This window comes from Rhinoderma darwinii, chromosome 7 (genome assembly GCF_050947455.1).
Source record: "Rhinoderma darwinii isolate aRhiDar2 chromosome 7, aRhiDar2.hap1, whole genome shotgun sequence".
Lineage (NCBI taxonomy): Eukaryota > Metazoa > Chordata > Amphibia > Anura > Rhinodermatidae > Rhinoderma > Rhinoderma darwinii.
In genome coordinates this window covers 34,408,561-34,435,664 of record NC_134693.1, presented here as the reverse complement: position 1 = coordinate 34,435,664, position 27,104 = coordinate 34,408,561, and the positions used below count along the sequence as shown (strand labels likewise).

General features: G+C 42.2%; 1 protein-coding gene across 2 annotated transcripts in view; it reads left to right on the top strand.

Moving 5' to 3' along the window:
- The window catches only part of TDRD5 (tudor domain containing 5), a 56,117-nt gene that overhangs the window by 14,466 nt on the left and 14,547 nt on the right, over positions 1-27,104 (top strand). The window contains exons 5-13 of one of the 2 annotated variants that reach the window (XM_075833151.1): positions 9,595-9,645; positions 11,826-11,882; positions 12,334-12,505; positions 17,860-17,972; positions 24,382-24,593; positions 24,877-25,089; positions 25,297-25,363; positions 25,462-25,662; positions 26,220-26,369. In XM_075833151.1, the coding sequence (XP_075689266.1) occupies positions 9,595-9,645; positions 11,826-11,882; positions 12,334-12,505; positions 17,860-17,972; positions 24,382-24,593; positions 24,877-25,089; positions 25,297-25,363; positions 25,462-25,662; positions 26,220-26,369 (1,236 nt within the window). Of the gene's footprint in view, positions 1-9,561; positions 9,646-11,825; positions 11,883-12,333; positions 12,506-17,859; positions 17,973-24,381; positions 24,594-24,876; positions 25,090-25,296; positions 25,364-25,461; positions 25,663-26,219; positions 26,370-27,104 lie in introns of both variants that reach the window. The other variant, XM_075833150.1, reaches the window with a different exon arrangement.

Genomic DNA, 27,104 nt, shown 5'->3' with positions numbered 1-27,104 from the left:
TTTTCAAGAAAATGTCAAAAGGCTATTTTTTCAGGGACCAGTTCAGTTCTTGAGTGGCTTTCAGGGACCCATATGTTTGAAACCTCCATAAAACACCCCATTTTAAAAACTGTACCCCTCAAAGTATTTACAACAGCATTCAGAAAGTGTTTTAACCCTTCAGGCGTTTCACAGGAATTAAAGCAAAGTAGAGGTGAAATTTAAATATAATTTTTTTTGCCGAAATTCAATTGTAATAAATTTTTTTCTGTAACACAGAAAGTTTTACCAGAGAAATGCAACTCAATATTTATTGCCCCGGTTCTGCAGTTTTTAGAAATATCCCACATATTGCCATAGTGTGGTAATGGACTGGAGCACCGGCCTCAGAAGCAATGGAGCACCTAATGGATTTTGGGGCCAACTTTTTTTTTTTTTTTTTTTTAAGAATATATTTTAGGCACCATGTCAGGTTTGAAGAGGTCTTGTAGTGCCAAAACAGTGGAAACACCCCACAAGTGACCCCATTTTGGAAACTACACCCCTCAAGGAATTTTTTTAGGGGTATAGTTATCATTTTGACCCCGCAGTTTTTTTTCTGAATTTGGAATTAGTCTGTGAAGATGAAAATCGACATTTTTTTTCTGAAAAAACATAGAATTTTCTAATTTTTACAAGGAATAAAGGAGAAAAAGCACCCGAACATTTGTAAAGCAATTTCTCCGGAGTACGGCAATACCCCATATGTGGTCATAAACTTCTGTTTGGACACACGGCAGCGGCTTAGAATGGCAGGAGCGCTACTTGGCATGCAGATTTTGCTTGATTGGCTTTTAGGCAGTACAGTAGAAACCCCTGAGAAGTGACTTAATTTTGGAAACTACACCTCTCAGGGCATTCATCTAGGGGTGTAGTGAGCATTTTTACCCCACAGGTGTTTAATAGATTTTATTCGAATTCGGCAGTGAAAATGAAAAATTAAATTTTTCCAAAAAACATGTCGTTTTAGCTCCCAATTTTTTTATTTTCACGAGGGGTAATGGAAGAAATTGAGTAACAAATTGTGTTGTGTTTTCTCCCGAGTACAGCAATTCCCCATGTGTGGCCCTAAACTGGCGTTTGGGCACATGGCAGAGCTCAAAATAGGAGCGGTATTTGGCTTTTAGAGCGCAGATTTTCCTGGATTGGTGTACGGGCGCCATGTCTCATTTGAAGAGCCCCTGAGGTACCAGAATGCAGTGGAAAACCCAGAGAATTGACCCCATTTTGGAAACTACACCCCTCAAGGCATTTATCATTTGCATGGAAATATGACAGGGCTTAGGAGTGATACAGCACCACACTCATTTGAGGCCTATTTTGGTGATTTTCGCATCATTGGCCCATGATTACAGGGCTCTGAGGTCAAATAGTAAAACAAACCCCCAAGTAGTGACCTTTATTTTGGAAACTGCGCACTCCTCAAGGGGTGTAGTGAGCATTTTGACCCTACCGGTTTTTTGTTTTTTTATTTATTCGAAATGAACGCTCAGCGGATGGTGCAATGTGAAAATTGCAATTTTCCACTGATATGCCATTTCAGTGTCCAATATGTGGTGCCCAGTTTGCGCAACGGCAGACATATCTCATAAACTGTTAAGCGGGTTCTCCCGGGTATGGCGATGCCATATATGTGGGCGTAAACGGCTGTTTGGGCACGCTGTAGGGTTTCTGAAGGGAGGGAGCGCCATTTGGCTTTTGGAGCGCAGATTTTGCTTGGTGGTAGTTCTGTTTGGGGTATTGCTGGTATTTCAGTTTATAATGTGGGCGCATATGTAATCAGTGCGGAATACACCAGGGCATAATGAGGGTATAATAATGCAGTAAATAAAAATCCGCAGATGTGTGGCCAGTGTCGCACTGATATTTGGTGCCCAATCTTATCCCCCTTTTTGAACGCTCTGCACATTTTGTGTCGCCATATTCTGAGAGCCAGAACGTTTTTATTTTTTCTCCACCAAAGCTGTGTGAGGGCTTATTTGTTGCGGGGCAATCTGTAGTTTTAATTGGTACCATTTTGGGGTAGATGCGATTTTTTATTTTTTGATTACTTTGTATTAAATTTTTTGGCGAGCAAGGTGACCAAAAACAAGCATCTGAGCCTGCTCCACCACCGTCACATACAGTTACGTGAGAAGGTGCTAACAAATTAGCGCTGACGACGTAACTGTACGTAATTGGGCGGGAAGGGGTTAAAAACAATACCTCTAAATGGAACAATCCTGTTTTAATTTGACAAATCAAGAGTGTTCAAAGCTATCTTGGGCCTCATTCACACTTCAGATTTGGTAAATTTTTTGCATGTTTACTTAAATCTAAAACTAGCTGTAGATCCTAAAGCTAGAAAAAGAATAGACGTATTCACTATTATAACTTTTAAAAATTAAATAAATAATTAAAGGATGCGGCATGCTGACCAAATACGGGGATATGGGACTTTTTTGGTGTTCGTGTTTATAACTTTGCAGCCCCTGTTGTTGGGCGTAAGCTGCCACTCTGCAATTTCTGCACCAGCTTTACCTTTTCAGATTTCTGTCAGTGTAAGTTTTCTTCTTTCATGATTAGGGCTGGGCAATTATGACCTAAATAAAATCACGATTAATTGAACATGTAACCTCGATTACTGAACAATTAGGCCACACCCCTTTTTGCATGCTACGCTATTGAATTAATATTTATCCCCTGAGCCTGCTGTATACTACTGTATATAATATACCCGACACTGCCCCCACACAGTGTATTGCCGCCATAGTGCTCCCCACACAGTATAATGCCCTTATAACTGCCTCCAAACAGTATAATGCCCCCATGGTGAACGGTAGCGCATGGACCTCACGGCCCTCTGCTCTACCATTGAATTCAACTGTATCTGCGTCCTGAAGATGAAGATACAGTTTAAACCGGGATAAAATTATTGATAAAACTGAAATTCACAATATGACGTCGATTTTTTTTTTTTTTTTAAATTTAGATTTGGATTATTTTTTGGTTAATTGCCCAGCCCTAGTCATGATTCTATTCAGCCATTTATTGGTGAAATCGGGTTAAACAACAAAACTGCTGCCACATGGGGTGTCATCCAGCTTTCTTGCAGTTTTTTTAAATGGCAATTATGACTAGTGCAGTGATTAAATCTGCCTCGTGTGTTGGTACATAACTTTTAGCACATATGCTATTTAAGACTATGAAAGCTGAATGGCAAACCCTGTGGGAGCTGAAATTCCGTTGTCGCTCAGCTATAGCATTGGCTATAACTGAGTAATGGCTTTTTTTTTGGCATCTTTACAAAATATGAAAACTCAAGGGTTCTTTACCAAATTTGTCTTGTTGATATCATTGGTAAACACAGCACCATGGGTATAGGTCCCTGCCACTACGAGGCAACACTAGGTAGGAAAGAGTCTTTGCTCCACCCAGGTAGGTCATACCTTTCCCACAGACATTGGCAAATTCAGTTTTTTGGTTTTATTTATCCACATTCTTTCCTTAGCTGCGGGTGGGTCGTCAGCCTTTTCTCAGCCAAGTCAGCTCCCTGTGGGTTCCGGGAAACTAGGTAGTCCTCTGCACTGAATTTTCCTCTCCGCCGGTTACGTAACTTGTTTTTTCTGCACCCGCGAGCAAAGTAGCAGTAAACGCCAAAATACGTACGAGGTGTACACCCGAAGACTCAAAGGGTGAGCAGGTTATTTCTCTCTACAACCCCCCCTCCCTCCCCAAATACACTAGTTTTTATCCCTAGGTATTGACACAATTTTTCACTTACTCCTGGGGCACATTTTCATGTTCCTTGGCGCTTCTGAAGTGGACGGCGTGTTTTTTGTGCAGTTTTTGCGCTAGCTGTCACGCCAGTTCTGCAGACTGTTTGTCTTCCAAATATGGTGCCCGGCTTTTTCCAGGCCTAGGCGGCAATCTTCTTTTTTTTTTTTTGTTTGTTTTTTTTGCTCCTCTTCCTGCCTGTTACATGTTGGGTTTTGACCTATCCCCTCCTATTTTCCTGGAGGCCAGTTATGGGGGCGAAGCGTATCTTTAAAAGGTCTGGTTTCAGCAACTTAATGTTACTTGTTGAATAATTAAGTTATACAATTTTCCAATCTACTTTCTGTATCAATTCCTCACAGGTGCTGGGATCGTTAGAAGACACAACTCTGATACACATACTGTAACTATAGCGATCCCAGCACCTGTTTGTCCATCACATGACCATGGACAGAATTTTATTCACTGTTCGACTTTAAGTAAACAATGAATGTTTGTACTAAATAACAAGAAGCAGAGATCTTGAAACCTGTAAAGAATTGATGCAGAAAGTATATTGTGAAAATTGTATGGCCTTTAATTATACAAAAAATAATTCATTTGCAGAAGCTGGACAGCCACTTTTAAAGAGGGCTCTGATCTCTTGGAGCCGGCACCTTTTCAAAAGATTTGTGGACTTGAGCTCTGCTATTAAGTTTCTTTTGGAACCATCTTCTTCTGCTTTCGTCTCCAGGGGTCTGGTAGGCCAGCCTTTTGGCTCTTTTGTTGTTTTTTTTTACTACTACCCCAGGAGTTTACTTTCCCTCAGACATTGATGTTTGTTTTCTCCTCCTTTTTCTCGATCACTTCTTTCATTTCTTCTCCTCCGTATGATTCTACCAAGCAGCCTATTCAGGTGGGCATGGCTATATGCTATGTCTGCTGTGTTTGTAATATATTCATGCGGGTAGTCTACCCAATACTGCCCTCAGTGCTTTCAGTCTAGGACCCCCCCAGAGGGCTCCTCCCCTCAGGATGTGGCACCCCTTGAATGGGCAATGTCTTTTGCTCATTTCCTAGTGGACATTTCTGGACTATCCTAGTCCATGGTTCAGTCTTTGGAGCATTTGCCTTCCCAATTTGCGGAACAGCTTAGGGGCCCACCTTTGAATAATGCTCAGTCTACCTCTCACATTGGATCCCATAAGAGGCATAGAAGTGCCAGAGACAGGTCCCATTCCTCGTTAGGCTCTACCTAGGGGTCTCCTATTAGTTTTTATTACTGATGTTGCTTCCAATATGGATCTGGGTCTCTCCGCCTATGTATTCTCTGACTTGGATTTAGAGTCAGAACAGGAATCACAATTGGCAGACGCAATGCAGACATTAAGGCTGTCAAAAATATCATTTATGGAAAGGATGACACCTTGTCAAGAAGAGGCACCCTTACAGATCCAGCGGCGCCAGAAGCAATGTTTGCCACACCATAGCATATTTGAGAAGTAGAAACATTCTGACCGACTACTTTCTTTTTCAAAAAGCGCAGATTCCTTTTCAGAAGTACTTAGTCTCAAAATAGTCTGTTTCTCCTTCTGTGGATCCGCCTATCTCAAGGCTATCAAGGACCAGGACCACTACAGTCCAACTGTCAGGCGGCATTACTCAGTGACCGTCTTGACAAAAAGCGCAGATTCTCAAGCTGAGTCCGCTTTAATGGCCGCAGGGTCAGCTTTGCGCCTGGCTTTTGCATCTGCCTGGGTGAGTAAAGCCTGTTTGGTGTGGGGAAAGCTGCTGCACTGCAGTATCCTGGAAGGAGTGCTGCAGCAGGACCAGATATAAGATACTGTTCTTAAGGATTCCTCCTGGAAGGTTTTTTCTGTCAACTCCACCTCGCGCACCTGATCGTGGTTCTGCTTTTTCCCAGGCTATTCGTTCCCTTCTATTGAAATGTATTGTTCCTTTTCCTCAGTCAGAACATTTTCAGGGTTTCTAGTCGAATCTATTCCATCCTTTTTGAGACTACGATCCCTTCGTCAAATCCTGGACTTGATTCTTAACTGCTTTGTTTGTATTCAGGGGGTTTCGGGTGGAATCTTTTAAGGTTGGTGGTTGCATAGCTGGAACAGGGAGAATTCCTCACTTCTATCGACATTCGCAATGCATATCCCCATTGCAAGGACCAACCAGCGGTTCCTTTATTTCACAGTAGGTTCTCTACATTTCCAATTTGCTACCGTCATTTTTGGGCTCTCCACTTTTCAGGTCTTCACCAAGGCCCTGGCAACTCTCATGGGGCTTCTCCGGCCACGGGAGCCTCTGTCGTCCTTTACCTAAACGACCTCTTGGTGAAGGCCCCCTCCAGAGTAGACCATCTTTCCAGTCTCTTCATCACTCTTGACACACTGAAGAGGTAATGGTAGATCATTAAAGAGGAGAAATAGTCATTGGTCCCAACTAAATTTTTGGGAATGATCAACACCGGCACAGCAGTCCTTCTTCTGGTGGACAAGGTAAGCTCCATGCGAGGTGAGGTGGCTCTCCACTGTCGAAAACCCCCTCTCCAATCTGTTTTTGCTTGCAGCTGCTGGGCAAGATGGTGTTGACCTTAGTCAGTTTTATATGCACAAGTCCACTCCAGGTCCCTTCAGGGGGTGATCCTCGCACTGAGAGAAATCTCAGGACTCACTGGACAAGTTGATACTCCTGCCTTCTCGGGTATGTAAGTAGTTGTGTTGGTGACAGACCTCACGGCATCATGATGGGTCGGTCTTTTCCTCCACTCCAGTGGCTGGTTGTCTCAACGGATGCCAGTCTATCCGGGTGGGGTGCAGTTCTTGGTCCCCACACAGAGCACTTGTTTGCAGGAGGAGACGTCCTTACAAATAAACCTAGGATTGAGGGCAATTTTCCTAGCCCTCTCCTGTTGGTTTTTTTTCAGGGTCAGCTGGTCAGGATCCTGACCGACTCCAGGGCGGTTGCTTATTGAATCACCAGGGTAGCACCAGGAGTAGAGCGACTCTAGGGCTGGGCGATTAATCAAATTAATTTGATTAATTTGCCCTCTAGGACTCTCACGATTCTGTTTTTTACCAGAATCGTAGAATCGATTCTTCAGTGGCGCCGTGCTTCAGGAGGATGCTCCGTCCCGCCACTCGTCGCTTCCTGGTCGGCCCGGTTCTGTCTTCTTCCCGTACGGAACTGCTGTTCTGTACTGAACAAAAGGATACAGCACGGAACAGCAGTTTCGCAGGGAAGCAGAGACTCCTAGTAAAAAGCCACACAGCCCTGCTGTAGATAGCACCCCCTTGCAGATCGCACCACCCCCCTCGTACCTTGTAGATCAAACCCCGCCCTTGTATCTTATAGATTGCATCATCACCCCTTGTAGATCGTACCATAACCCCCCCCCCCTCCTTATAGATCGCGCAGCTGTAGCTCCCGCTAGGAGCTGGATCGCCGGCCAAAGCGTCGGCAACCTCTAACCGGGGATTCAGCTCCTAGTGGCAGCTACAGCAGAAGGGGGGTATGGTCTACAAGGAGGGTGTGCTGCGATTTACAAGGGGTGGGGCTTCGATCTACAAGGGAGGCGGGTGGTGCTGCGATCTGCAAGGGGGTGGGGGTGCGATCTATAAGGGAAGGGGGTAGTTCTGTGATCTACATGTGGGGGTGCTACCTACAAGGGAGGGAGTGGGGTATGATCTACATGGGGGTGCTATCTACATGGGGGTGTGGCACTGTCTACATGGGCACTGTGGCACTAATTTAGGGGGGTGTCACTATATGTGGGCACTGTCACTATATGTGGGCACTGGGGCACTATCTACCCTGACAAATGAAATCCATCCTGATGCCAGGAGTCCCGTTCACATGTCCTGTGGTCGGGCCGGGAAATGCGGCTGACATACGGACCATTTTTCACGGTCCAATCACGGTCGTGTGAATCCAGCAATGTCGGAGACCGGCTAAGGTGGTAACGGGTAGAGAGGTATGTTAGTGCACGCAGTGTCTCATTGATTATAGATTATGTTAACCTGTTCACTGCTGGGGAACACAGAAGTTATAATCCATCTATTCCACCCCACTTTACCTCCGATGCATTTAACAGCGTGGCTGTTGAACCCGAGGTTCTAAGATCCCGGGGTCTCTCTGAGTCTATTATCTAATAATCAACAGAAAACCTCAATCAGCCAAGGTCTACCATCGTATGTGGAAGGCTTATTTCCACCGGTGTAAACAGAGTAAGCTCCATCCTATAAAATGTTCCACACCTAGAATTCTGTCCTTCCTGCAATCAGATATTCTACAAGGACTTGGCTTATCTTCCCTAAAGGGGTCAGTTCTCTGATCTGTACATTCTTTTTCAGAGAACTTCTCGTTCACCGGTGAAGGCTTTTTATTATTATTTTTTTTTCCAAGTGTTAGGTCATGCTGTCCCTCGTTTTAGACATCCAATTGAGCCTTATCATATTAGTATGGTTCTCAGGCCTCGTCAAGTGGCTCTTTTTGAGCCTGTAAGAGAAATTTAGTTGTGTCTCCTTTTTTTGGAAGGTGACTGTCAATTCCGTCACCTGCAAATCCCCCTTTTTGGTCATTTATACGGATAGCGTGGTGTACCGTCATACCGAATGTAGTCTAGTCTCTGCCTTTCATTTCAAACAAAATATTGATCTTTCTTCTTTTTGCCTGTTCCCACATCATCTGAGAGAGTGGGCTTTGCATTGTCTTGATTTGCTAAGAGCAAATAAGTCGATGTAGCTGCAACAGAGCCGTTTTGGCGCTCCGTTCTTTTTTTTTTGTTTGTTATTGCTGAAGGTCCACGGAAGGGTTTGGCAACATCCAAGGCCACCATTGCATGTTGGATCTGGTCTGTGATTTCAGAAACCTATCGGTGCAAGGGTAGAGTTCCACCCCTTTGTGTTACAAGGGCTGTTGTGCGTCCTGGCGGTCTATCATCAAGCTGGGTTGCAGGCAGCTTTGTGTTAGGTGGGTCGCATTGTTCTACTTTTACTTTTTTCTTCCCACCCTCTGTGACTGTTTTTGCATGTCCCATTGTGCTGTGTCACAATGATATTTTCAAAAACAAGATTTTAGTTTTCACTGGGATATCTATTTCTCATTAAATTCATTAGGGACACAGATCCGACCTTATTTTTGTTTGTTCTGGGCTCAGGATTTGTTTTGGTTACGTTTACTCTTGAGACCGTGGACTTACCTACTGATTTCTGAGATACAGCTGCTTTGTATACTGTATACAGAGCAGCTGTATCGTGCACGAAGTCCTGAATCTGTCAGGTACGCGGGACTGATGTGTTCAGTAAAAGTGTGTCCTGCGTTTCTGAAACGTAGGATCCATGTGTAATCGATCGCATCTAAGTTCATAACTTAGATGTGATCGGTAACAACTCCATCCTGCTTGTCAGAGACCCCCAGGATCTGCTGACACTGAATACGTCAGTCCCGCGGACCTGACTGATACAGGTTTCAGCCCTAGATACAGATGCTCTGTATACAGTATACAAAGCAGCTGTATCTCCGAAAGTAAAAATTATTTTTAATAAAAAATATTTTGGAAGTTCCTCCAATCACACTGATACACATTTTTATATATATATGAAAACTTGGCGGAACCTGATGGACCAAGTCAATGGGTCTGTCGTCTACCTTTTATTATTGGTCCATTGTAAAACGGAAACCACAATCCAGATGTTAACAGAACTATATTGCTGTATTTTTCTCTTTTAGTAATGCTGACTGCTTTAGTCTAACTATTTAGGTATTTGTATTTGAACTCAAACTGATTTCTTTCAGCTTAACAAGGATTTGAAACTTTGTTTATCACAGACAAGAGCTGGTTTTGTTATCAGCAATGACCTTCGACAAAATATAAAACATGTAAGTCTATTACCAATACTAATTTTATTTAATTGTTTGGTTTTGTAGTAAGTACAATTTAATAGCAGTCATAAATTATCTAAAAACCTGTTTCTAAACTCTTAGGCCTCCCACACACGAGCGTGCTTGGTCCTTGATATACGCTCCGTACGTCGGCCGCATTTCCCGGACAGAACACGCTGCAGGGAGCCGAGTTCCTAGCGTCATATTTATCTGACGCTAGGTGTCACTGCCTCGCTGCGGAAAAACTGTCCTGTATTGAAATCATGATTACAGTACGGGACAGTTGTCCCGCAGCGAGGCAGTGACACCTATTGTCATAGATAGCTATGATGATAGGAGCCCGGCTCCATTCAGTGTGTTCGGTCCGGGAAGTGCGGCAGACGTACAGAGCGTATATCACGGACCACACACACGACGTGTAACATGCGTATTTTGCTGTGAATTCACCTTTGCTACGTACATTGCAAGAGGCAAAATCTGCGGTGGAAATCAACAGCAGGAATTAACGTTCTACAGATTTTTAAATCTGCATCGCATGGCAGTTTACCCGTAAAAATGACCACAGCATGTGAATAAGATTTGTTAAAATCTCATCTACTTGCTTGGCAATGTATACTTGTATGGATTTTACCTGCACAAATTCGCAGGTAAAATCCACAGCAAGTCGGTTGTGTGGACCTGGCCTTAAAGAGGCTCTGTCACCAGATTTTGCAACCCCTATCTGCTATTGCAGCAGATAGGCGCTGCAATGTAGATTACAGTAACGTTTTTATTTTTAAAAAACTAGCATTTTTGGCCAAGTTATGACCATTTTTGTATTTATGCAAATGAGGCTTGCAAAAGTCCAAGTGGGCGTGTATTATGTGCGTACATCGGGGCGTTTTTACTACTTTTACTAGCTGGGCGTTCTGACGAGAAGTATCATCCACTTCTCTTCAGAACGCCCAGCTTCTGGCAGTGCAGATCTGTGACGTCACTCACAGGTCCTGCATCGTGTCGGCACCAGAGGCTACAGTTGATTCTGCAGCAGCATCAGCGTTTGCAGGTAAGTAGCTACATCGACTTACCTGCAAACGCCGATGCTGCTGCAGAATCAACTGTAGCCTCTGGTGCCGACACGATGCAGGACCTGTGAGTGACGTCACAGATCTGCACTGCCAGAAGCTGGGCGTTCTGAAGAGAAGTGGATGATACTTCTCGTCAGAACGCCCAGCTAGTAAAAGTATTAAAAACACCCCGATGTACGCACATAATACACGCCCACTTGGACTTTTACTTTTAAACACACCCACTTGGACTTTTGCAAGCCTCATTTGCATAACTACAAAAATGGTCATAACTTGGCCAAAAATGCTCGTTTTTTAAAAATAAAAACGTTACTGTAATCTACATTGCAGCGCCTATCTGCTGCAATAGCAGATAGGGTTTGCAAAATCTGGTGACAGAGCCTCTTTAAGCTGCTTCAGGAGATGTAAACTGTGTCAGGCATCCAATTGGAATGTCTTTGCCTGTCCATGGACAGAGGGGCACGCAGTACATTGCTTAATCCAGTATATTTCTCCTTTGTTGCTGCTGTTTGTGTGCATCTTGTGCTGTTAAGTAGTCTAAAAAACATTATGTTAACTTATGTATTACTGTGAGCTTCTAAACTGTTAGAGTACAGAATTGTTATCATTTTGTTAGAAATACATTTTTAGATCATAAACTGCGAGATCACCACAAACAACCAGCATTTATATATTATCTATGCACAGTTGTTAGTCACACTTAACATGTTGCATAGGTAATGTAGATATGAGTGTGTGATATAGATATATTATGTCGAAACAGTTTTATCATTGTTTGGTTACATGCCTCGATCTCTCAACACAGGACAGTGGCAAAAACAAGACCTGAGAGTAAACCTGTCGCTCTCTTTTTACGTTTTCAATAAAAATATTTGCCTATTGATTATAAGTTAACCTCTTGCCTGCGACATTTTTTTCTGTGGAAAAACGCTGGTGTTTTTTCTAATAAAAGCTGTATGTGAATCCTCCGTTATAAAGCCTTTGGAAGTGTTGTCCCACTATGCCGACCCTCGTCCATATTTCCCTTCTCTGTTAGCCAGAGTAGCAGATTGTGTTTTTGTTGTGTTTTTTTTTTCATATTAATTTGAAAATTTGTACTTTATTAAACAGATTGTTTGTAAGCATGCAGAAGGACTCCCAGTTTCACATCTGCTTCCTGCATTTAAGGTGAAATTCTGTGCTTTAAAGGTTTCTTTTTTTATTATTAACATTACTATAGTATTTGATAGACTTTGTGGGAATTATTTATTAAAAATAGGGCAGTCATGCATTTTGCATCTGAGACCATTTAGCTGATTCTGCAACGTTTCTAACAGTTTAGCGTGCATGTAGTAGGAGAGAAAATGTAGGAAAGTGGAATTGCACATGGTTTTCCTATCTACAGACAGATTGTTTAATAAAATAGCAAGGCTGCTGTAAATAGTAGCCTGTATTTTCTTTTGTTAATGTTTTTGCCATTTAATTCCTGCACAAAATGTGTCTTGTGAGTTACTTTTCTTGTAGATTCCTACTTGACCTTTGTTTCTGGTGTGAAATATATGCAGATGTGATGTATAACAGTGATGTTCTGGGGGAGCTGCCTTATTAAAGATTTTTTAATTTCTGTCTGTGTTCTTAGCAATACACCGGAAAGGAACTGCAATTTCAAGAGATGGGATTTATGTCTGTATTGGACCTTGTAGGATGCTTAGGTGACATGCTTTATTTAGAAGACACAAAAGATGGGCAAGATTGGCGTCTCTTTGACATTGAATCAAAAAGCAAGAAAAATGTAGATGGTGAGAGAATTGGTAAGCTTGCTTCTACACATCGGTGGTTTAGAATTTAAAGTAGCGTATGGACTTAAAAAATGAACCGTACTTAAGTCTGCCTTTTAATCATGCAATATTCGGTTTGGATGAAATTTGTACTGGTATCCTACCCTAATCATTATCATGAACTTAGGTATAGCTGCTTCATCTAGGAGGCAGACGCTAATTCAAAAAGTGACAAGTCTATTTAGGGGTCACTTTTTTCTCCATATCACATAGAGGGAAAATGTAAATAGCAAAGTCAAATAGATGTAATTTATCTTCTCCATTGGATTCTTTGATAGTAGAATGTCAGATAAATTCCATAAAGGGCCGCCCCTGTTATTTTTGCTCTTTATCAGTGTTCCCATGCTGGGTATGAAGCAGAGGACATAGACCATACTCAATGGGGTATATGCAAACTAGTCATTCTATATACTCACAATTTTCATAAAACATCGCTTATCAAAAGATAAAAACGTGGAACGCAGGACTCTGGGTTTCACCAAATGCGGCTTCTTTCCTTCAGGAATTTTGAGGCAGATTTTAAGCTGCCTCCACTTCCTTGCCACAGCGTTTCATGCAGCGTTTTTCAGGCTGCGGCCATTGCGCGCCATGGGCAAAAAAAAAAAAGCTTCTCTGCCTCCCATTGATTTCAATGGGATGTCAGAGACGGAACCGTGGGAATAAAGAGCATGTCGCTTTTTTCCCTGCGAGCGGCAAGAAAACTCTTCCGCCTCCCAGTTTTTTTTTCGGGCTCTGATTCTGATGCGGTTTCCGTGTCAAAATCGGCACCAAAAAACTCTGTGTGAACTGCCCCGAAGTGTACCTGGATTTCTGCATTGACTGCTAATAAAATGTGGTCTGAATGTTTTCCAAGTTACAATTATAGACCCACACAATCTAACTAAACTATTAATACTGTTGACACAATCCTGTGCAAAATATATTAGACTGAAGGTTTAGATGGGTGTGTCAACGACACCCTTCAGTCACTTGCCCAGATCCAATCCATTAGTTATATCGGAGAGAAGTAAGAGACCCACGGACATGCTTTGTATACCCAAAAATCCTTGTCTGGTTTATTGTTTGTTTGCAGTTACAATTGTCTCTGACAACTGGTGAGTTAGCTAGAGCTGAGCCAATCACAAGATAAGACCGGTTTCTCGCAAGAAATAATGAGCAAGACAATCTTACAGCTTCACGTCACCACGTCTATTTCTCATAACAGACTTTGATAAGAAATGGTAAACACCTGATTTCCCAGGTAGTTCCAGCATAAGTTTTGTCTTACAGAGAAAACAGATCTTTCAAACTATAACATGGATTCTTCATACAAAATAGAATCACTTAATCATATTTGACTCACTTTCACAAATACACAAACCGTTGTACACGTCTTTTATTGAGCACATTGAGTAAACATCCACAGTGCATGTAGTAAATAACGTAAAACCAATGAGCATCATGCAGGAAAATGACAAAACCATTTAATAAAAGTCAAGATTTTAATGGGTATTCATAGCTAAAACACATAATGTAAAAAGATGTAAGAAAACACACACAGACCTGCAAATACATAAAAAGAGAGGATGGATCACCCTGGTATGGTATGAACCTTATATAGGCAAAACCATAATATAGTCAAGGTATATAAAATACCAAAGAGTAATGTATACACTGAATATCAAGAAAAATATCAGTGAGATACCCCCACGTAAGTATAACTAGAGATAACCGCCAAGGTAAAACATATAGGCTGAAATATATCAAGACAGTGGGGGATAGTGACAGGAAATCTATTTCATTTTGGGGATTAGTTCATTGGGACCCAGTTCATTCAAAAGATTAGTTCATTGTGTCTCTAGCTCTGTGACACTGTTGAGAAGTGATTGGAAACATAGAATATACACGGGCACCTTGGAACGTTTAACTTTATATATATATATATATATATATATATATATATATATATATATATATACACACACATATATACTCGCATAACAAATTAAAATTAAACAATATGGTTCGAAAACAGGATTTGTCCCCCTTTGGATGTTGTGTGTCCTGTTTCTTCTCTCTATAACTACTTGCCCTGCTTTTGAAAATATTCTCTTACAGGGAACGGAAGATATCGTAATACACAATCGCCACTTTGCCAGTTAAAAAAGTCTAGGATATATTTATTTTCTCTCATTCCACTAGTATGTGCTGGGGAAGTTGATTGGGAATGTATCATGTGACTTGTGAACTAACTGAACTTAATGAACTAGTGAACTAATATGCTAGGAGAACGAATCATGACAGTCTAGTTCAGGGGTCCCAAACACGCGGCCCCCGAGACTGTCATCTGTGTCCCGCTGTGCACTGTAGCTCCCTCGTGAGAGGAGAGAGCAGTCTGAAGAAGGCGCACTCCTTCATGTTGTCACACAGCCCCTTGCAGATAGCTCCCCACACACCCCACCCTGTTGACCACACATTTATCTGCATTAAACTTAATTTGCCAAGTGGGTGCCCAAACACTTAGTTTGTTTACATCCGCTTGCAATTCACGAACATCTTCCGTAGACTGACCAATACTACATAGCTTGGTGTCATCTGCAAAAATAGAAATAGTGCTATTAATCCCATCCTCTATATGATTAATAAACAAGTTGAATAATAGTGGTCCCAGCACTGAACCCTGGGGTACACCACTTATAACCGGGGACCATTCAGAGTAGGAATCATAGACCACAACTCTCTGGATATGGTCCTTGAGCCAATACTCAATCCAATTACAAACTATACTTTCTAAACCTATAGTCCTTAATTTACCCATTAGATGTCTGAGGGACAGTGTCAAATGCCTTTGCAAAGTCCAAAAACATTATATCCACAGCGGCCCCTCTGTCTAGGCTTCTGCTCACCTCCTCGTAAAAACAGATCAGGTTAGTTTGACAACTTCTGTCCTTAGTAAAACCGTGCTGGCTGTCGCTTATAATACTATTTTTGTCACATAATCCTGTATATAGTCCCTCAATAGCCCCTCAAACATTTTCCCCACGATGGATGTTAAGCTTACTGGTCTATAATTATCCAGGGAAAACCTAGAGCCCTTTTTGAAAATAGGCACCACATTTGCCCTGCGCCAGTCCCTTGGCACTATTCCAGTCACTAGAGAATCTCTGAATATTATGGAGAGGGTGACAGAAATAACTGAACTAAGCAAGAACTCTAGGGTGTAACCCATCTGGTCCCAGGGCCTTGTGCACATTTATTTTATTTAGCTTGGACCATATCTGCACTCTGCCAATTCAGTATATCAACTGATATATTAACAGCACTAGCACCAGCCACATCAGCTGCTCCTTCTTCTGTTGTATATACAGAGCTAAAGAACCCATTTAGTAACTCTGCCTTCTCTTCATCCCCTGTGACCAACTCCCCATTACCACTATTTAGGGGTTCTACATGTTCGGACCTTGGCTTATTTACATTTACATACTTTAAGAAGAATTTTTTGGGATTTGTTTTACTATCCTTGGCCACCTGCCTTTCATTTTGTATTTTTGTTGATTTTTATTACCTTTTTACAGATTTTATTAAGCTCTTTATAATTTACAACGGCTACAGCTGTACCCTCAGATTTTAATTTTTCATATGCCCTTTTTTTTGTCATATATTGCCCTTTTTACAGAAGGTGTAAGCGATGTGGGGTTTAATTTTAGTTGTTTATACTTGTTACCTATAGGATTAAATGCACTATAATTCCCCAAAGTAGATTTTAAAATCTCCTGTTTATAATTTGTACCATTATTTGACATTAGTTCTTCCCAGTCTATATCCTGAATTGCAACCCTCGTCCTGCGGAAATTGGCCTTCTTAGAAATTAAGTGTTTTTGCCCCCCAGCTTGTGTTTGTGTTTTACAGAATAGGTAAAATATAACTATATTATGATCACTGTTACCAAGGTTTTCGCGAACATTAACGTTCTTAACAAGATCTGCATTATTAGAAATGACCAGATCCAACAGAGCTTCACCTCTAGTCGGGTCTTCCACAAACTGGCCCATAAAATTTTCCTGCAACAGGTTGAGGAAATTTCTTCCCTTTGCAGTTGAAGCCGAACCATGACACCAATTAATATTCCGGTAATTAAAATCTACCATTATCACTACAATACCAGCCTGTGCAGCCCGCTCCATCTGTTTATATAGCTGATCATCCATTTCCTCAGTTATATTGGGGGATCTATAGATTATACCAAATGTAATTTTTTCAGTGTATACCTCCCTTTGTAATTCCACCCACAAGGTTTCAATCTCCTCACAATGTTCATTCACTATTGTCTCTTTCACACTCACGTTCATATCACTTCTCACATACAGACATAACCACCGCCTTTCCTATTTGTCCTTTTTTTCCGAAACGGTGTAAAACCCTGTAGGTTTACAGCCCAGTCATGTAAAGAGTCTAGCCATGTTTTAGAAACACCAACTATATCTATATGTTCCTCCAGTACCAAGGCCTCCAGCTCCCCCATTTTGCTTGCTAGACTTCTGGCATTTGTGAACATACACTTTAACTTGCCTTTACATTTTTCAGTATCAGAAATGTGATTTGACGTCGTTTGGGCATTTTTGTTTTCGTTACTGTTTTGTAACAAGAGGATCTCATCCTGTTGTGTAGTCCTCTCCCCACAATTCATTATGTGCTGAGGAGAAGTCCTCCATTTTTCGCTCTAAATGATCAGTGCGGTCACCAATAGCATTGATGTTGGAGTTTACGCTGTAAGGAGGACACTCTGTAGTTGATACCATTTTGTAGAAGGACCGGCATTCCCTTCAATGTATCCACCGTGATAGGAGCATCAGAAGAAGGAATTGGGAAATGTCACATTGAGTATTTGTCTGGAGAAAGCAATATGTCCAGATCAACATTTGAGCACCTTTTATGTGCTGGGCCTTTACTAGTTGGAGAGGCTGTAACGGAAGGCTCCGAACGCAGTTTGGCATCTTTAGGGCACGTCCAGACGTGGCGGCGTTTTTCCGCTGCAAATGTTGGTGCAGATTTGGGGCAATTACTCAACGAATCTGCACCAACATTTACATATTTGACAGGTAATTCAGACGTTGCCGAAAAGACAGCGGACTTGCCACAGATTTTTGCATTGCAGAGGCTGAAATCCGCAGTGAAATTCCGCTTCTTCTCCGCAACAGTCAGTGCATGCTGCGGAGGGAAAATTGTGCACCGCATCAATTCTTTGTCGGTTGGATATTAATAAATTGCTGTTGTGTTCCAAATGTCGTTATACCCTTATTGTAAGAAAACCGGTAGAAAATGTTTGTTTTTATACGCTGTCCTTCTAGATGAGAGAGAACTTGCTGCCGATGACTCCACTTCAAGATGGAATTTCTCTACACAGAAATCTGAGAGGTTGAAACCACCAGTGATAATTTCTCCAGCAGATGTAAAGAGCTTGGTATGACTTTCTATTATGACATTCTAGTATTTAAAGGAAGAGTTTCCAGACATTTTTATAAACCTAATTCAACAGAACATCTAAAGCAGCCCATTTTCAAGTTTTAGCCATGTGCCAATTTAAAAGCGAATTGTTCTTCTATTACTCGTCAATCTACACGTATTTGGTCATTTTTTTTTTTTTTCAGAACATGTTAGGCTTCCATATTTTGTAAAAAAGTGAGTATGGGGAAGCGCCACCAATGGGGATAGTATTGTGATCATTGTGACAGGTTGTCACAATGATCACATGCCCAGAGACAAATCAGCAGAGCTCCGTGATGTCAGCTGTCTGGAGACCACTGTATCACAGAGCTAAATGCCGCCACAGAGCGAAAAAAAGTACAACTCTGCAGGACGTTCTAGAACGGCGCTGCAGATTTAATTGCGGACCACTCGGATGTTTATAGTCTATGCGTAGGGAATATTTAGGTAAAGAAATTTTATGCAGGAATCTTCCAGCTCACCATTCAGCAGGTTTCAACCGCAGACAGCGCCAGGATCGCCGCGACGGCGATATATTCTGAAAGTTGCCTACGCGTTTCAGACGTGTACTTCGTCCTTCCTCATAACTTGTCAAAGAATATATTTCAGAATATATCTCCTTGTACCTGGAAGCTCTTCCCTGTTTTAAGATTTTGGAATATTTAGGTACTAATCCACCATCTGCAAGATCCAGCCACTCAGCATGGACATTTCTCTGGTAAAACACCTGTATTACTGAAGTGCATACACTGATTTGCTGTCTAGTAGCGGTTATACTACATGCTCTGTGCTGCTCTTTACCTCTGCCATGATAGCTGCTCCAGGTGAGGGTGGCCAATTAATTTTTTTTTTGGTATATTGTGTAATATACAGGACTGAACCACTGTGTGTGTGTGTGTGTGTGTGTGTGTGTGTATGTGTGTGTGTGTGTGTACATATTGTTGGGATCTGTGCATATGCGGCGGTTGGCAATGAAAATATATATACAGTTCAAGTTTTAAAGGGGTTGTCTACTACCGGACAACTGATAACCTATCCACTAGATAGGTCATCGATATATTATCAGTGCTGGTGCCTCTAGAAAGATGGTTTTCGCACTTCCGTTTTGCCCAGGATTTCCTTTACGGCCCTGACCTGGTCCAAATAATTTCTAAAGAAACAGGAGGAAGGAGCACTTTACTGCCACAACCTCGTCAAATGCGCGGCCTAGTTGCCTCAGCCAGAAGATAAAGGTGGTTTTGTTCACTTTTGCACTCGACTCCACTTCAGAAACAAAACTCACGTGAGTCCTGCCGCTTCCGGACGCAGAGGTCCTCCTTCCGGTTTAGAAACTCCTGTCAGCCCCACAACAGACCTGCTCTGGCCCAGCGGGCTTCCACGGCCTGAAGGTTTTGCCTCACCCTAGCCGCCCCCTCGGGGGGGGGGGGGGGCGGCTGCTCTCCTGCCGGGAGACATGGCTCGAAAACATCAGATGCCTGGGTATGGGAGGTTGTGTCCAAAGGCTACATTTTAAGCGTTTTCTTCTCTCCCTCCCAGACGTTTTTTCCTGTTGACGCCTCTTCGGTGCCCCTCCAGGGCCCAAGCTTTTTCTCCAGCCATTTAAAGCCTTCTCCAACAAGGAATAATTGTTCCAGTGCTAACACCGGGACTGTTCATGGGGTTTTATTCAAATCTCTTCTCAGTACTAAAGAAGGATGGATCCCTTCGATCCATTTTGGATCTAAACTTCTCAACCGACATGTGAAGATCCAAAGGTTTTGCATAGAGTCCCTGCGATCGGTCGTGGCTTCGTTGGAGGTGGACGAGTTCCTGTCCTCAATAGGCATCAGGGATGCCTATCTCCATGTCCCCATTGCACAAGTACATCAGCATTTCTTGCACTTCGTGACGGGTTCCGAGCATTTCCAGTTTGTGGGTCTTTCATTCGGTCTGGCCACGACTCCAAGGGTCTTCACTAAGGTCATGGCGTTACCCATGGCTCTCGTCAGATTCAGGGGGAGAGCAGTTATCCCATACTTGGGCGACCTTCTGCTGAAGGCACCTTCCAAACAGGACAATTTTGGATAATCTCAACATTACCCTAGATTGTCTTCGTGGATTCAGATGGCTGATCAACTTCACCAAGTCCTATGGAGTTTTTAGGGATGGTCCTGGATAAACAGGCAGCCAAGATATACTTACCCAGGGACAAGATCACCACCCTCAGACAGGGAGTAACAGTACTCCACAGGAATGCTCCTTGTTACATCCACCTTTGCTTGAAAGTCCTGGGGACGATGGTCTCAACCTGCGAGGCAGTCCTATTTGCTCAGTTTCAATCCCAATATCTCTACAGCTGGCAATGCTATCATGTTGGGACAAGTCTCAGGACTCCTTGGATCTGGTGATCAGTCTGCCTTCCTCAGTCAAGAAGGAACTGCTGTGGTGGATGTCATCCTCCAACGTTTCTCAGGGAAAGCCCTTCACAACCCTCCACTGGGAGGGGGGCGATCTTCGTCCATTTCACAGTCCTGGGAACCTGATCCAACCCAGAAGCTCCGCTCCAGATCAATATCTTGGTTCTGAGGGCAATCTTCCTGGCAATGTCTCCTTGGACATCCAGGGTTTTCCCATGCGGGACAGGCTGACAACTACAGTGGCATACCTCAATCATCATGGAGGTACAAGAAGCAGGGCCGTATGAATTGAAGCCACGAAGATTCAATGCTGGGCGGAACAAAACGTCCCCGCAATCTCAGTAGTGCCTGAGACCGGAACGTCTGGACCCCGGAGAATGGTCTGAGATATTTTGCCGCATTTGCCTTCAGGTGGGGCTTTCCGGAAGTGGGTCTCTTTGCCCCTCACCTCAAACACAAATGTCCAGACTACGTCACCAGAACCAGGGATCCCAGAGCCATTGGAGCCGTCTATCTAGTTCTTCCCTAGTTGTCTTTCAGCCTCTTATCTCTTTCCACCTTTTCCATTATTGCCTCGAGTGCTGAAGAAATTCAAGGACGCAGGATTTCCAGCCATTCTATCGACGCCAGATTGGCCATCTCATGTTCCTGTTGGCATACGTCCCGTGGCTGCTTATTCAGCTGCGCAAACGCTTTTCCCAAGGTCTAATGTTGAAACCTGCTTTACATTGGCTGCGTTTGACGGCTTGGCTGTTGAGACAGCGGTTCTGAAGTTCAGAGGTTTCTCTGATCCGGTCATTCAGACCATGATTAAGGCCCAGAAGACTCAATCCCAAAGGATTTACCATCCTACGTGGTTGGCTTATTTTAAGGGGTGAGAATCCCACTTAAAATTCCACCCTCTCCGTTTTTCCATCCCACGTATTCTGGCTTTCCTCCAGATGGGTTTGGATCAGGGGCTCAGGTTGGCTACCCTAAAGGGGCTGGTCTCAGCCCTATCTTTTCTTTTCCAGCACACTTTGGCTTTCTGCTCTCCAATTAAGACTTTCTTGCAGGGAGTTGCACACTGTGCTCCGCCTTACTGGTCTCTGGAGCCTTGGGATCTCAACCTGGTCTTTGACACTTTTGAACCTTTTGCGGGAAGAGGTTTCTCTCAGGGTTTTATCCTGGGAGGTGGTTTTTCTTGTGATGATCACCTTTTATCTGTAGAGTTTCTGAGCTGGCAGTCTTGTCGTGCAAACCTCCGCTTACGGTTTTCCATTAGGACAAGGTGGTGCTGTGACTGGTGCCATCCTTCTTAAGGTGGTTTCTTCCTACCACCTTAATGAGGACATTGTCCTTCCCTCGTTTTGTCCAAAGCCTTCTCATCCGAGGGAACGTGCCTTACACTGTCAGGATGTTGTTCGAGCCCTTCAGGTCTACGTTGCAGCCACAGAGTCCTTCCAAAATACGGACTCCCTTTTTGTTGTTCCTGAGAATCCTCATAAGGGAGGCCCAGCTTCAAACGCCACCATTGCTAGCGGCATCCGTTTGTTTTTTCTTCCAGTTCACTACTCACTCTACTAGGGCAGTTGGGGCAACCTGGGCGGTGCAGTATCAGGCTTCTGCCCTTCAAGTCTGTAAGGCCGCCACCTGGGCATCGTTGCATACCTTTTTTAGGGGTTTTAACAGATCCATTCCTTGGCTTCCCCCGATGAAAGTTTGGGTCGGATGGTGTTGCACGCAGCCGTGAATACTTTAATGAGAAAATAGGATTTTTCTACTTGCCAGTAAATTCCCTTTTACTTTAAATTCACTGGGGGACACAGATCCCGCCCTATTTCTTTAATTTTATGTTTTTTGGTTTCTTGAGGTTGTTTTTCCCGTTGGAAACCTATTGTGTTGAACCTTTTCTTCTCTCCTACTGCTCTTGGTACAAATTGAGAAGCTGATTATAGCCCACTGGGCAGAGCCACACTTTTATATTAACCTAGTGTCAGTCTCCTAGTGACAGCGGCCTATACCAATGGTACTGTGTCCCTCCAGTGAATTCAATGAGAGAGGGATTTTACTGGTAAGTACAAAAATTCTATTATTGCAGTCCAAAATAAACAAGTGCTTATCCAGCATACAATACTTTCTGCATGTAAACAAAACAAACATCTTGCCCGTCTAGGCACTAATTAACCCCTTAATAACCGCCGATACGCCTTTTCACGGCGGTCATTAAGGGGCTTTATTCTAGACAGTCGCCTTTTCACGGCGGCCTGATCAACGACCTGCACGGTTATCCCGTGCAGACTGGAGCCGGGGCTCGGCTGTCTGATGACAGCTGGTTTCCTGCTCCAACGGTAGCCATCGAAGTTTACTTTGATCGCGGCCTTTTAACCCATCAAATGCCGCGGTCATTAGCAACCACTGCATTTGAGTTGTTTATAGAGGGAGGGTTCTCCCTCTGTCACCCATCGGCGGCCCGCCAATTCAATTGTGCATCTGATGGGTTGCCATGGCAGCCGGGGGCCTAACCAATGCCCCCAGGTTGGCCCTGGCAATATACCTATTAGGACGTGCTAGAGGCACATCCTAATAGATGCCTGTCGGTTTTATACTGACTGGCAGTAATGCTCTGGTATACGAAGTATACCAAAGCATTATATTTGCGATCTAAAGATCGCATAGTGAGGTCCCCTAGTGGGACAGAAAAAATGTGAAATAAAAATTTATAAAAAAGTACACATTAAAAAAAACTAAAAACATTACATTTATTTAGTAAAAGTGTAAAAATAATATAAAAACCTACACATATATGATTCCCCAAAATGGTAGAAATATAGTCCCGCAAAAAATAAGCCCTCGTATGGCGACATTGGCAGAAAAATAAAGTTATGGCTCTTGGAAAGCGGCGATGCAAAATAAAATTTATTTTAGTTCAAAAGTGATTTTATTCTGCAAAAGTAGTAAAGCATAAAAAAACTATACATATTTGATATCGCCGTAATCGTACTGACCCATCAAATAAAAGGTAGCATGTTATTTACACTGCACAGCAAACGGCATAAATGTAAAATGCATAGAACAATGGCTAAATTGCTAGTTTTTTGTTTTTTTTATATTCCCCCCCCCCCCCCCCCAAAAAAAAGTTACTAAAAAAAATTCTCTATACTCCAAAACGGTGCCATTGAAAAATACAACTCCTCCCGCAAAAAACAAGTCCTCATACAGCCATGTCCACGTGTAAATAAGAAAAGTTATATCTCTTTGAATGTGACAATAGAAAAACAAAAAAAGTTGCTTGGTCATCAGGGCCCACAAGGCATGCAGGGGGGAGGGGTTAAATCACAGGTTTCCCCACCTATTATTACAAATCCTGAGTACAGTGGTCCTTGAATCAGGCTTTGCACATCATCCCTGTGTGGATTCCCATGCTCTGACTTTCTGCACTAAATGCAGAGCTTTTATGGCTCAGCAACGAGCCGAATAGCTTTACTTGAGCTAACTGGGCTAGGGGTAATGCTGTACTGGAGTGGGAAAAGGAATGACTGGTGCTACTACCAAACCTACCTGCCACTCCATAGAAATCCAGTCCCAGAACACATTTAACAAAAGCCTCAGCAAACTGTGTTTGATGGGGAATCCCAGCTTTCCTAGCTTCCTTTATCTCACCCATCTTAGCAGACTGAGTGAGATATAGACCCCTCCAGTACTTAACCTAAAATAATTGGGACACCTACACATTGCACCTACATTCCATTCCAAATCCATAGTCATTAATATGAAATCCCCCCCCCCCCCCTCTTTGCAGCTAAAACAGCTTCTACTCTTCTGGGAAGGCTTTCTACAACATTTTGGAGTGTCTGCGTATTTTTGCTCATTCGTCCAGAAGAGCATTTATGAGGTCAGATACTGATGTTGGATGAGGGGGCCTGGTTCGCAATCTCTGTTCTAGTTCATCCCAAAGGTGTTAGTAGATACTTAATGCAATAATTTTTTTTTGTTATGTTTTACTTTTAGTGGAGTTTTCTGGATGTGTCCGTATTAGTCCCTCAACAAGAAATCCCTCCTGATGCAGTGAGAAAGCAAAAGCTTTGTAGTTTATCTCGTATGAAACGTGGCTTCATGATTGGAGTTTATGTGGAGAATGTGACTTCTCCAAGTAACTTTTACATCCGGTGTTATAGTAAAGACACCTCTCAGAAGCTAGAAGACCTGATGATAGAAATGAGGTAAGAAATCGAACAATAATTATTTTTTTTACATAATTGACAACTTCTGTAGATCTTTGAACGATTATACTGTTGATGCCTTCTTCAAGCTATACACAGTGTACTATGCTCTGAGGAACTGCTGCCCCATCTGGAGCGTTCAATCAGCCAATGATAACTCCTCCACCCTATGTTGCTGACATCAGTTTAGTTTAGTAGTATATTTAACGAGGATTTAATAATAATTTTTTTTATAATAATAAACTATTATTAAATATATGGTATATTTTATTTTTTCTTTTAGATTGTGTTATTCAAATGAATGTGTGTCTAGCCGGTATGTTGTGCCTGACGAATATGTTATCATTGGGGAAATCTATGCGCTTAGAGTAGATGGAGATGTATGGTGGTACAGAGTGATCGTTCATGCGGTTATCAGTTCTGAGGAAGTACAAGTGTTCCATCCTGACTTTGGGACTTTGGCCACAGTTAAAAGACGTTGGCTGCGATTTCTCAAGTAAGAACTTGCAATGTGACATGCTTGTGTGTAAATAAGATTTTCTACACAGCTATTTAATAAATTTTTCTCTCCATCCGTTTGTTTGTTTTTCTCTATGTAAGCCTAGTGCTGATTTATTCGTTTTCATTCTGTAATTCAATCTATTATGCTTTGCTTAAACAAGCTCACCTTATTGCTCTTGTGATTTTATTTTAATTTTACCAGAGCATGTTATATGACGTTACCAGCCCAGGCAGTGCCTTCTGCACTGGTTTACTTGAAGCCAGTTGAGGTAAATAATGTGACAAATAAGTTTGTAGTCCTTACACAGACCACTTTTATTTTTCTTTTATGTTTTTATTAATTAAAGGTCATCACTTTTCCTTGTAGGATCAATGGTCAATTGAAGCCATTAAGAGTTTCCAAAAGCAATGTGCACGTGGCCCTATGATTGGAGTGGTACTTCAGTATGTCTCGGACCAATTGTGCCTATTTCTTTGCGATACTTCAACTGATGAGGACATTTACCTCCACCAAGTCTTGATTGATGCCGGACTTGCAAGAGTTTCCCAAGAGCCTGGGTTTTACAAGGCAAGAGAAATTTTGGATAATTTATAAATAAATATTTTAGGGATGCTTTTATAGTTTTTGCGATGATGGTTTTAACATATTTCAATGATTACCCACTGTGTATGGGGGCCTCCCAACAACCTCAGAAGGCAATTATCGGGTGAAAGAAGAAATGGGCATTTTGTAGTTCAAAATGTACAATCCTTTGTTTTCCCCCTTCCCATTGAAATAAACATGCATGCTTTGTCCATTAAAATGGCGTGAATGTTTGATAAAGTCGGGTAAAATTGCTTTCAGCTGAAAGCTATTACATGTGTCTGGCTTTTGAGGTTTGAAAAGCTTCAAAGTGACATACTCCTGGGTCAGTGATCTAAAAATTCGTAACCAGCATTGAAACAAACAAAAAAACGTATGTATAGATTGAGGGAAGTTTGGTATTTTTAGTGGGGATACAAAACAATTTTCATATAAAGAGGTGAGAAACAAACTATCCGAATCCATCTCCTATAACTGTGCTGGATTAGTACCCAGGATTAGATTTCCACAAGTAAATAATATTGCTTTTTCGCTCTTTGCAGAATTTACAGTCGCGTAATCCATTTGTGCACTATCTAATCCAGTCATCGGAGCAGTCACAAGAAGCATCCCAAGATACTTCAGGGCAGAGTGAAAGTAATACAGCAGAATCTCTGCAAGTCCACCTGCAAGAACCTGTATTGCAGACTAGAGTATGTGTCCCATAATATATTCAGACAGATGTGATTCACGTTTGTTTTTAGGATGTGTTCTGTGGTGGGTTTTTTTTTTTAGTTTTTTTTTTAATGGTGTCCACTGACTTTCACATTTTATTGGGCAATTATATGACTTCATTTTTTTTAATTTTTTTGGAATGATTGTTTTTTTGGTATAACAGATCAACTTTATAAACATTTCAGAAAAAATAAGTAATGCAGGATTCTGCAGTTGTGTGTTTTGCAAACCAGTACGGTTAGAGATGGCAAATCTGGTGAAATAACAAAAGGACAAGCTTGTATTGTACAATAAATGTAATAAATTGTATAATTTCGTTTATTTACAGCAATTTTACAAAGACAAATAAATATGTAAACAATTGCATTCATAACATAGTGAGGGCTTGATATTTTCAATGCTGTGTGCTGCACTTCCTGTTATAAAAGAAAAACACTGGTCCTTCGTATTCATACTCCTGGTTGAATGTCTTGCTTTTAAGTGTTTGATGTTAAAATTCTGTGTATATACATCACTGAAAAAGGCTACGCTTTCTGATACAAGGAAACATTAAAACACCAGTTCCCAGCAGTATGCAGAAAAGCTCCAATCTATGTGGGTGTAATTAGAAGGTGCTGGGTAGCCTGCCTAATCTAATAGTATGGGCATAATTAATAAGTTGGTAGCCAGCATGGTGCAGTACACGTAATCATGTGACTGGCACCTTTTTAAAA